Genomic DNA, 12,674 nt, shown 5'->3' on the forward strand with positions numbered 1-12,674 from the left:
AGCTCTGCAAATGTCACGCTAAGGACTTATAACGGGTTATTGTATCTCTTTTGGCATTACAGGATTCTAGATGGATGGGAAATCTATTCTCTGTGTTTATAAAATATATATATTCATCTTGTAAAAGCACAATTCCATTCTCTTTGGTTGTGAAACTAATGTGAAATCGGTAGACAGAGCCGTATCATGACTCACCTTGACAATATCATTTGAGTTAATAATATCACCGGGAGAACCACACGCTCCCTCTGCCGCATCACTTATACGTGCTCTCACATGATCGTTAAATGTGCTTTAGAAGCAAACACACGTCGGCAAGTATGCTCTGGTTAAAGGCTCTTAAAATAGTACATACTCATCTGTTGTACAGCTGCAACTATTGTCATGCTTCACTGGAAACACTGCAGGTTGGGAGGAAGAATCCATAATGATGGACATATGGAACAAAACTAATTGTTATTGTTTTATTTCAGTTAATTAAGGAATTAAAAATTCTCCCACATAGCATAACTCACTGTAAGCTAACCTACACATTGTATCTGTCATGTGTAGCTGCCGGGAGTATCCCTTTATGGCTGTCAAAGCATAAAAGGACTTGGTGATCTACTTGTTTTTGTTTTTTTTATCTCCTGGAATGTGGCCTTGGGATGCTTATATTTTTCCTTAGCTTGTCTAGAATTAGACCGTGCGTTACACTATAGTAGCATTGACTGAAGTAAAAACGTCACTTCATGTAGGGCAGGGCGTTGCTCGGGTAAAAAAAATACCTGAGTTTGAGACCAAAAATTATTTGGTGACCTCCTTCCTAAAACCTCACCCCTGGCAACTCCATGCCTTCTGTAGGAAGGCCTTGCACTTCGTTGGTCTCCTCTGCTGCCAGGCTGCTCTCCCTGCCCACCTTGCTGATTTCCAAAGCGGGGCTGAGAATCCTGGAGTCCTCAGTCTCTGTCTTCTCCCTCCCCAGTATTCCCCACCGTGGCCCGCTGACGCACTATGCAAGTTCCGTCAGGACGTGATTACGGATTCACGAACATCTCTGTACAGTACCCAGCTAGCCCCTAGACATGGACCTATTTTAGACCTAGGGCTTTAGACCTAAGGCCCAACCAGAGCTCTAGCCTGATCACCCCCCCCCCCCCCCACTCCCAAAGCCCCTGCATAAGGGGTTAAAAATGAGTCAGTGGCGGTGTCCATCATCCATGTTCTTGTGTCTCCTTCGTCATCCCATGTTTCAACACAGAAAGATGGGCATTAGCGATAGGCTCTCAACCTATCACTGGCTTCCCATTGAGAAAAATGCATACCAAAGGCACCTACTACTTTGGACTACTTTGACATTAAACAATTTGTAAACCTTCTCTAGATCACGTTCCTACCTCACCTCCTCTAGATAGTAAGCTTGTTTGACATTGTGTCTGCAATAATAACCATGTTTCCTATTAACATTTGTGATAGTTTGTCTCTTATTTGCGGTTATATCCCCATATTAAAACTAAAAAGCGATGTGAATGCCAATAATAATAATAATGATACAATTTAGAGTGAATTTAAAATTTTAGGTCAAATTGTCAAACTGGAAATATTCTCCAAGCCACATGCTTTGGTTTCAGCTGTACCGGCCAGTTAACTCTGAATTCCTGACTATTACCCGGCAATGTCATCGCAATATCGTGGTAGATTAAATGTTACTGTGTTTCAATTCAGTACAGTTAAGTATTTATTGTATAAATCCCACGTTGTTTGCATCAATGTAAAGAAGCCCTTAACCTTTTACCGCACAGCATTCATTGCAGGACAAAAGCTGGGTCTTCAATCTTAGTAAAAGGCTCTTTTCCATTTTTGTTTTCTCTTCACGAAGGGATGTTTTGCAAAGAGGAAGAGCTGACGCCGTCTCAGAGAAGCTTAGCTGTAAGGTAAGGAGTCACATTTTATACGGGTACCTGTGATTGCTGAAATGATTTGATTTGTACATACAGATAACTGCCTGTGACTATTCCTTATTCTGTTGCTGTGATAACATTGTGGCCCCTTGTGAGTTCAGGTTGTAGATGTCTATTGAACAGTGATTGAGAGTCAAACATATCAGCCCTCCCAACCACATTTTGGACTTTGCTAGTAAGGCGATTTGCATCAGTGGTCTGCCCTACCCTGACCACTTGTGTCTTGATTTACAGGACTCAGATGTTGGTGGGGGGACATAGTATATGCACTGGATGGAAAAACACAATGTGTGATATAGCCTCATTTGGCTGCCAGTTCAAAGTCCGGACCGGTAAAGGTGTTAATTAAATTCCATTTCTCCCCCCTCCCCCCCCCCCCCCCCACCCCTTACATTCCATTTAGGTGGAAATCCAACTTCTTGTCAAACAATAAGACTGACATCAGGTGCACTCCCATTCCTAATTCAGAATGTGTATTTATCCTCAATATTCTGTAACTTTAAATTGTGTTTAGAGCTGGATTAAGGGTGCCAAGTGTGTAGTTGCTGAATATTGTGTGTGGAGGAGACTAAGAGCTGTATAGGGGGCTGAGGGTGCCTGCGTGTGCTGCATGAAGGCTATATGTGTGTAGGGAAGCATGGCTGAGTGTTGTGTGTTTGTGTATGTATTGTCCCCTCCAACCCTTCTTACTTTCCTTCCCTGGTGGTCCAGTGGAGGGTGAGCTGGATCCCTAGTGGTCCAGTGGGGGAGCCTGCCTTGGTTGTACATTGGAAAACAAATCGCTTAAAGGACCACTATAGGCACCCAGCCCACTTCAGCTCAATGAGCCCCCTAGTTTTAACCCTGCAGCTGTAAACATAGCAGTTTCAGAGAAGCTGCTATGTTTACATTGAAGGTTAATCCAGCATCTTGTGGCTGTCTCACTGACAGCCACTAGAGGCCGCTTCTGCGATTCTCAGTGTGAAAATCACACTGAGATGACGCTGGACGTCCGCAGGAAAGCATTGAGTAATGCTCTCCAATGGGCGGTGTGAATGCGCGCGCGTCTCTTGCCGCGCGTGCACATTCTGAGTTGACGTTGGCAAGGGGAGGAGAGTTCCCCAGGGCCGAGGGAGCCCGGCGCTGGATTTAGGTAAGAGGCTAAAGGGAGGGGGGCCCTGAGGTAGGGGGGTGACCTAATAACCCTATAGTGCCAGGAAACCAAGTTTGTTTTCCTGGCACTATAGTGCTCCTTTAATGGTTTACACACTAACCAGAGAATTAGGGTTAACTGAACACAAAATTGCAAATGATAGGCTAAAAGAGTCAAAGTTTACCAAGACAGCTTTTTCAGTTAAGGTATATTAGCTTAAAGTTGCACTGCTGAACTACAACTCCCATAATTCTATGAATGAAATGGGTAGGCTGAGAATCATGGGAGTTGTAGTTTAGCAACATCTGGAGGGCCGGAGTTTGGGGAAGCCTGAATTAGAGAGTCTGAGAGAAGTAATGAAGTGAAATAGCTGAATTGGTGAATATTTCCATTTTTAATGCTTTGGTTGGCTACGTACATATCCATTACACCTCTCACATAGATCTCAGCACGTGGGTGCACGCTAGAAGGTGTGAGATGGTGCAATGTCTCTTGGAGGTTTTCGTACTCTTTAACTATGCAGAGATGTATAATGAAATAACGTCTTATCTATGCTTTTGCTTGGAATCTGAATGGCGCAACACATACGAGTTTATTTGCTAATCCCGAATCACCCCGACCCAAATTTGCACTCGGTCCAACTGTAAAATTTAGATTGTACACAAGTTAGGATATTGTGGTTTTGGTACTCATAATACCCCTTTAAGTTACACCATCAATTGTCAAATACTCAGTTTGAATCTTGGCGTACCTGTGATACAGACCTTCTAATGTTACCTGAAGACCTTGGGGGGGGAAAAGTGAACAGTGCATTTTTTAATTATTTAAACATTTGCCTAGAATGGGGGTAAGTGATTTCAGTGTCCAGTAATAAAACAGAATAAGGATATCCCGGGAGAATGACTGCAACATTTTAAATGGACAAAGTGGGGTGTGGCCAGGGGCGGGGCAGTTCTGAGATATTTTAGGTGACTTACAAATAACAATTTATGCAGCTAAGATGTAATTTATAACAAGAACAATGTATTTTATTTACAGACTGATTTCTAAACACATTTATTGTAGTTTAAAGACACATTACTGGGAGTATTATTGCTGTGGAACTGTGTTATACACTCAAGCACATCAATAATATGGAGCTCCTTGAAAAGAGAGACACTAGGAGAGAAAAGAGGGACAAAGAGGCGGTCCCTCCTAATTAGGGACACTTGGGAGGTATGTGACAGGGACTGTTGCTATAGTAACAATTATTTTTAACTTTAGGTGTCATTTTAGTGTAGTGGGTTTGCAAGATATTTTGATATTTTATTTTTTCCCTCTTTAGGTGATGTAGTATTTGATTTGTTATGAGACACTGTAATATATTCTCATATAAATATGTAAATATTTATTCACTGAATTTAATATATATATGGGATTTAAGGCAGCCATATTGACCTTTTCAGCATTCTTTTGAATTATTTACCCTGCAGGGCACTATTGAAATAAAGGCATTGTATATGAAATAACATGGATTTTTTTCCGGGAGAGGGAAGCAATCTTTCAATATATCTTGTACCTTCATTGGGGACCAGCATTATAGAGCAGAAAGGAATGTGCAAGGCAAAATTGGTTTCTGCAGTCAATATAAAAGACAAATAAAATGTCATATTTTCTGCCACATGTCTTTAGTGCAAGCCTTTGCAAACATATGGCAATATTACTGTATCATTTCTATAGCGTTGGCAAATTCTGTAGTATGAGTGGACTAACAGGCACGTAATTGTAACCATACGAGTTGGGCACACAGGAACAGAGGGGCCCTGTTCAGTGAGCTCACATGCTAGAAGGAGTACAACGCCTCTAGTCATGGCACACTCACTTGGATGAATTTTCTACTCACCGGGGCTTAGTTTTCCGTCACCTATATACAGGGTCGGTGTTCTTTCAGCGGTCAGCGATCTTGACCCATGTCACAGGTGCTGCTCATACCTGGTCGGGCTCCTGATGGGTCCAGAAACCTGATGCAGGCTGGGAGCATGCACAAGACATCAGGCATCAGCTGACGTTGTAACTCCTCCTCAGCGAGGTCCTGGAATAGTTTCACACGAACATTCACTATAGACAGGGACATGGGACATTTAGGGTTAAGTGAGGTTAAAATTAGGGTTAGAAACTAATTTAGCCTATCTCCCTTCTTACTCTAAACCTAAGCCTAGGAGTAAGGCTCAAATTAACTCTAGACATAATTATAAATTTAATGTTTCATTCCTAGGTGTCTCTAATCTCTAAATTAAAAATGACTCCCTAAATCTAACCCTAATTATAACCCTTCCTTCCCTATGTCCCTGTGTTTTAGTGAAGTAACTATAATGTGAGTGTGAAACTAACTTTACTTACCTTGCAGCATCTCACGGAAAAGGAGTTACGATGCCAGCTGATGCTGCGTTACCCGAACTTTGAACTTTACATACATATATATCAGGGTGTTATATGCAGGGTTATACAATAACCAACCAAATGTAGCAAGCTGAAATGCCAAAAATTGAGGTTACAAATGAGTTGGAGAATTTCTCCAAGTCAGCTATTGTTGCCTTATTTTTGATGTTTAAATGTAAGTTCACTACATTTTGTAGTATATTGAATACAAACCATATCATATAGTTATTTGGTCCATAAAAGCTTTCAGCACCAGGCACTTGAGACCCTTAATCTGGCCCTGCCAAGAACTAGTGTTGAGTGGAAATTTTGATATATATATACATAAATGTATTTATTTATTTGTAGATGCTATTAAATGCTCTTTAAATTAAAAGGATATTCTGAGCACCACAACCACTACATCTCACTGCAATGAATCAACGGACATCATCCCCTGGTTTTCTAGTAACCCATTCTAGAGTGGTTTGGTAGAAATGGGGCCTCTCATCTCCACCCATAACTCTTCTTCTACAGCCACAGAAAATAAAGAATTTGGAAAATGGCTCTTCCATGCAATCAATAACAAATGTTCCAACCCTTGGATGGTAATGATGATGAATTGGGGCAAGGATCTCGCCCTATCATTGCTGTCCAGAATGCTTTGACAGATAGCTGTGTAATATTAACCATTGAGCTTTTGTGATTTGATGCTTAAAGTGTCTGTTTAGCAGTAATATTTATATTTCCTATAATCTACTTTTCAGTAACTGATGTGGATACAAGAATCCAACTCTGGATCCCGTTGTATTTTTTTTTACCTGAAACCATAAAGGGGCACTATAGTCACCAAAACAACTGTAGTTTAATGAAGCTGTTTTGTTCTGCTTCCCTAGCCACACCTCCCCTGACTGTGACTGACACAGACTGCATGAAAACAAAATGGTTTCATTTTCAATAAGATGTAACTTACTTGAAAAGTTTTTATCTTCAGCTCAGTAAACTGAAATTTAATTAGATACAGGAGGCTCCTGTAGGATCTAGCAACCTATTAACAGAGCAGGAGATAATACATTCTAAATTAAAAAGAATGTGCAATAAAGGAAGTGTAAACATTAGATGACTCTTTACAGGAAGTGTTTAGGAAGGCGGTATACACATGCAGGGAGGTGTGACTAGGGCTGCATAAACAAAGTGATTTCACTCCTAAATGGCAGAGAATTTAGCAGTAAGACTGCTGGAGCATGACTGATACACCAAAAATCCTTCATTATGCTAAAGTTGTTTTGGTGACTATAGTGTCCTTTTAAGAAACTGTATGAAATGTTTTCCTATACTCGTGTCCTTTATGGTCATGTAAAGCTAGTATACAAATAAGCCATTAACAAGTCACACCTGTGTTTGTGTGTTTTGCTTTATTTCACAGCTATACATCTCACCAGTTGCTTATCTTTGAATTACAGACGCATGCCAAGTCCACTGGAGTATTTAAGTTACAACTGTAATTTCATGGGTATCCTGGCAGGCCCGTTATGCTCTTATAAAGACTATATTACTTTCATTGAAGGCAGATCATATCAGCTGAAACAATCAGAAGTAAATGGAAAAGAAGACACAAACTATGAACGAAAAGAACCTTCTCCGAATGTAAGATGTTAATGTTCTCTCTCTCTGACTCTCATGGCTTTTGCTTCTGTACAATGAATGCTGATGGTGTATTCACACTGCAAAAAATATGCCCATCTAATCCTGAGGTTGCTGCCTCTTTCATTTCCTCTTCCTAATGGCTGAAATGATAATACATAGATGTCATACATAGGTCATAATCTGTTTTCATGGGTCTGGTGATGCAGGGGTTCTAGGAAGTTTCTTTGAATGCAAAAGTTCTGAAATGTATCTATACCTTGGAAAAAATGTCCCCAACAATATGTAAAATTCAGACCTCAAGAGTGAGATCAATAAATGAATTGTGGAGAGAATCTCCGAGGAAGCACACTGAATAATGACTTGATTTTACTCTTGCAGCATATAAATTCTACATACAACTCATAAGGACTTGTGTGCAGTGTTAGACAGCTTGTAGAATATGTGATCCAAACAGCCCACATGCAGAATGAATGTAGGCTGTATGGAACCTTGGATCCTGTGATGAAGTGCCCTTCGCCACTTGTGCCTGGAAGGGACTACTGGCTAGCATCCTGCCTTCCGACTATGGCCCCTGTGCTGATAGCTGTAATTTACCCTGCAATAAGGTGTATTTGTGTATTTCTGCCGGGGTGTTCAGGACTTTCAGTATGTGAGTAGTGCTACCCCAGATAGCTATGCCATGGAGCCTATTCGTGTAACGAAAGACTATGGAAAAGACTTTGGCTAAATGGCGATTGAATTGTATGTATGTGATCTGAGCGCCATTCGGTAATAATGTGCACTCAGATCTAAGCTATCTGGGGATATATTGCATGTATATGTTTTATGTAGTAATTGTAACATTGTGTAATTTTATGTCTTTTTGTAACCATGTGGTTAATGGAGTCGTACCTCTGTCCAGGGAGATAATTTGATTACTTCCCAATTATCTCCAGGATAGAGAGGAGGGATTGTGATTTCACTGTGGGAGTGTTTTGTTTGTATTGTCTGTGATTGGCTGATATCCAATATGTGTCCCATTGTTCCACAGGTCCCCTAGGGGAGTGTCCACCTTGTCCATAAATACCAGGCAGGTAACCCTCAATAAACCAGACCTACTTGCACCTTTCTTGAAGCCTTGGCTCATGTTTGGGGTAAGGGATACCTACACTCTGGGGATTGCTATCATCACTTACTCCCCAGAGTAAGCTCTTGTAATAGCTTGATTTGTTCCTGCTACGCTCTCTGGATTTAGGAGAGTTTCACCCAGGGCCGGACTGGCCCACTGGGATACCGGAAAATTTCCCGGTGGGCCGCAGCTCCTGGGGCTGGGCTGACAGCCCCCATTCAGAACTGATCAGGCTCCTGTAATCCCGGCCGACCATGTGTGAGCTGTGCGGCTGCACAGGACCCCATGGGAGCAGGGGGAACCAAGCGGCCGGCACAGCTCACACATGGCCGCCATGGCCGCCAAAAAATTGAGGCGGGGCGGAGCTAGCGTGCAGCGGGGGCTGAGCTTAGTGTGTGGTGGGCGGAGCCTATCGTGCGGCTGGGCGGGGGCTATCGTGCGGCGGGGCGGAGCTTAGTGAGCGGCGGGGACCCTGGTAACTGCTGCATGGGAAGCAGGAAGGAGTCCCTGCTTCCCCAACAACCAGCCTCCAGGAGCTCCAGGAGGTAAGAAGCAGATCAGTATGTCTGTGTGTGACTGTGTGTGACTGTGTGTGACTGTGTGTGACTGTGTGTGACTGTCTGCCTGTGTGTGTGTGTGTGTGTGTGTGTGTGTGACTCTGTCTGTGTGTGTGTGTGTCTGTCTGCCTGTGTGTGTGTGTGTGTGTGTGTGTGTGTGAGTGACTGCCTGCCTGTGTGTGTGACTGTGTGTGACTGTCTTCCTGTGTGTGTGTGTGTGACTACCTGTGTGTGTGACTGCCTGTGTGTGTGTGGCTGTCTGCCTGTGTCTGTGGCTGTCTGCCTGTCTCTGTGTGTGTGGATGTCTGCCTCGGTGTCAGTGACTGTCTGCCTCGGTGTCAGTGACTGTCTGCCTCTGTGTGTGTGGATGTCTTTGTGTGTGTGCATCTGCTAGTGAGAGAGCGAGCAAGCTTCTGTGTGTGTGTGTGTGCGCGCGCGCATCTGCTAGTGAGGGAGTCTCTGTGTGTGTGCGCCTGCTAGTGAGTTTGTGGGTGTGTCTGCTAGAGTGTGAGCTTGTATGTGTGTCAGTTAGCTTGTCTGTAGGGATCATATGTGTTTGTGCGTGTTAGTGAGCTTGTCTGTAAGGAGCATGGGTGTGTCGGAACCTGTCTGTGGTGAGCATGTGTGTACAGTGAGCTTGTCTGTGGTGAGCATGTGTGTACAGTGAGCTTGTCTGTAGTAAGCATGTGTATGATCGTGAGCTTGTCTGTAGTGACCATATGTGTGTCAGTGAGCTTGTCTATAGTGAGCATGTGTGTGTCAGTGAGCTTGTCTGTAGTGAATCTGTGTGTTAGTGACCTCTTCTGTAGGGAGCATGTGTGTGTCAATGGGCTTGTCTGTAGGGAGAGTGTGTGTGCATCAGTGAGCTTGTCTGTAGTAAGCTTGTGTGTGTATCAGAGTTTGTCTGTACTAAATTTGTGTGTGTGCCAGTAACCTTGTCTGTGTGTGTCATTGAGATTGTCTATCAATGAGCCTATTTGTGTGCATCAGTAAGATTGTCTGTGTCTGTGTGTGAGTATGCTTTACTGTATAATTTAATTACCCTGAAAGGACTAATATTTTGAATTAGAAGAAGAAATGTATCAATAATATATATATATATCACACCCTACATAGCACTTATGGGGCTGGCATAGATTTTTTTTCCAGGGCTGCTTCGTATCCCCAGTCAGCCCTGGGTTCACCCACTGGGAGCTGGATCCTGGTCGTGGATCCAGGGTGGGTGAGAGACAGCGAGACCCCAGCGCAGCTGCCTCGCTGGAAGTGGGGTCCACAGTGCTGATGGTGTCGGTTGGAGTGCTCTGAGTCCTCGGCAAGCGCTAGGAGCATCGATTGGCAGAGGTACTCGGTCGGAGTGCCAGCGGTCCGTCACAGATCCCATCTGGGAATGTGGAAAACACAACTGAAGAAGAAGGGAATGTATAACTCTATAGTATAGAATATTGTATTTTTAGATGATATTTTCCCAAATAGGCAACTTAAAAGGAGGATACATAGTCAAGGTGGAAAATTAAATGAGGTGTGAAAAATGATATTAGTTCTTAAATGTCACTTCACCTCGGTGTTCTGGGTAGTAAATGATTTTGGTGTTATGTATTCTGTAAAGATTACTGTATGTGAACAGACCTCGTATCTCTTGGTGTCATGTTTGGTGACAGTTTATGTTAGAGTTTTTGGGGTTTTTTTCTGGGGGGATATTTATGGGTGAGGCAAGGGAAGTCTCATCTCTGCAAAGCAATCTAGCCAAGGTCATAAGCATGTAATAGAGTATTGTTAAAATGTTTCAGGCAGGTGGTAAAATTGCTGTAAAGTAAGAATGTTCTCAAAAATAGAAAAGTTAATCATTTTTTTTTATCAATTATCAAAATGCAAAGTGAGTGAACAAAGATAAAATCTGAATGAAATCTATAGTGTGTGTATTATATTTATATATAGTAGAGTTGGGCAATTGTTTTGAGACAAATGTAAATTTTTCCGAATTTCATGCAAATGCGTTCACTCTTAATGAAGGCGAATGAACGAATTGCAATATGGACCAAAAGGCCGAGCAACGAAGAAAAATCATTCATTCACTTCATTTATTTGACAAATTATGAGGAGAGAGCTACTGGCTTGTAATTAGATCATTTAAATTAGAAGAGGTGTCTGCTGCTTCCTTCCCCCAATAGGTTAGATTAACTGCCTTAATGCATAGTTCAGGAGAGATAGTAAAATAACACACTCTGGGGATTCAATATGGCCACCATATAATTATTTGGGAGTGGCTGCTCGCTGCCATAATTTATTAACGATTGGGCAGCTATTGCCCATGCTTAAGCTAAAAATATATAATATAGGGATGGGGGCATAGTGGCTCCCCTCCTCGTGCCCACACCCAGGGCCGGTGGGTGGTGGCTATCAAATAATGTAGGGAATGGAGTGCTCAGTGTCCGTCCCCCCCAAAACCTCACCCATAAATGTCAAGTGAGGGTTGTAATAAGGCTCAGACCCCACCAATGCGCAGCAGGTGGGGGCTTTACTTATAATAATGTGGGGTGCATAATATTTAGCCAGAACAGGGGATCATAAAACATTCACACGGCTTAGGAATTAAGAGGCTAAGTAGCAGACGGGTTCTTCCCTTTGATTTTACTGTATGTGACAGTCTCCCATGCTGTATTCTTCAGAGAACACAATGGTTTCGTTGAGCACTCTGAGACACCCCAGGTGTATTACGATTCTAGAAGCACATGCTATATTTATTGCAAATAGTTTTGTCTGAGCAAAGCAGGCTTGCCTGTACAAGCCGTGTAATTTCAGAAAGGTAAGCATATTTCCACGTTTCACCCAGAACACACCCTGGAAAATATTGATAATCGCTCATTATCTCCTTAGATCTCAGTGTATCGTGCGTTCATAGGAAATCTCAACAGAGGTATTCATCATTTTTGTTTCTGTTGCCATCAGTGGCCGGAACAGGATGTCTCTAATGAGGTTTTACTTTATTTATTTATTGAAAGGCTGTAGGTATTAAAGAGACACTTCAGACCCCTAAAGCACTATTTCTTGCTGTTTCTTGCTTTTTGTGAAAAGTTCAGATTTTAATAAAAATGTACACATTAAAAAAAAAAAGATTTAAAAAAAATTAACCTGGTTACACCCCCCCTGTCTTTTCAAGCAGACCTGGTTTGGTTAGCTCAGCAGAGCTAAAATCAAGAGGCAGCAATTGCTCAGAGCACCTGCCTTGTAAAGACTTCTAATTGAGACGCATTGGGAAGTCTGTGATGGGACAACCACAGAAAGTCTGGGCAGGGTTAAAAGGGGAGGGCTTGCAAAGGCAGTAGACAAGAGATCTGCATGTTTTGCAAGCTGTTTTTTAGATACAACTCCAATGGAAAAAAATTAATAATGAAATGCATGCAAGTTTTCATTTGTGGTATATTTACTAGACCGTGATTTTTATTTATTTGTATTTGGGCAGTGGAGTTTCCCTTTAAAAGGGAACTGTCATTTCACAGAAAATGTACACCATTGAAAAACAGTGAAAATCACATATCACATCTACCAAACTGGTTCATGGATTGCAGGATAAAACTTACAAGGACAGGTTAAAGGATCTTAACATGTATAGCTTGGAGGAAAGACGAGACAGGGGGGATATGATAGAAACATTTAAATACATAAAGGGAATCAACACAGTAAAGGAGGAGACCATATTTATCCCCTTAACACCGCAGCCAAATGTACAAGTTGTGAACGAAACAAAATGTAAACAAAACCTGGCATTTGCGCTATATGTCTGTCCAACCGTAATTCACCTCTTTCATATTAAATGCACCCCCTTATTATATATCATTTTATTCAGGGGAAACAGGGCTTTCATTTAATATCAAATATTTAGCTATGAAACATAA

General features: G+C 42.1%; 1 protein-coding gene across 1 annotated transcript in view; it reads left to right on the forward strand.

Moving 5' to 3' along the window:
- Positions 1–12,674, forward strand: part of MBOAT2 (membrane bound O-acyltransferase domain containing 2) — a 211,853-nt gene that overhangs the window by 168,317 nt on the left and 30,862 nt on the right. Inside the window, exons 6-7 of the mRNA XM_063442187.1 lie at positions 1,859–1,913; positions 6,933–7,116. Of these exons, the coding sequence (XP_063298257.1) occupies positions 1,859–1,913; positions 6,933–7,116 (239 nt within the window). The remainder of the gene's footprint in view (positions 1–1,858; positions 1,914–6,932; positions 7,117–12,674) is intronic.

The sequence above is a fragment of the Pelobates fuscus genome, chromosome 2 (assembly GCF_036172605.1).
Source record: "Pelobates fuscus isolate aPelFus1 chromosome 2, aPelFus1.pri, whole genome shotgun sequence".
Classification (NCBI taxonomy): domain Eukaryota; kingdom Metazoa; phylum Chordata; class Amphibia; order Anura; family Pelobatidae; genus Pelobates; species Pelobates fuscus.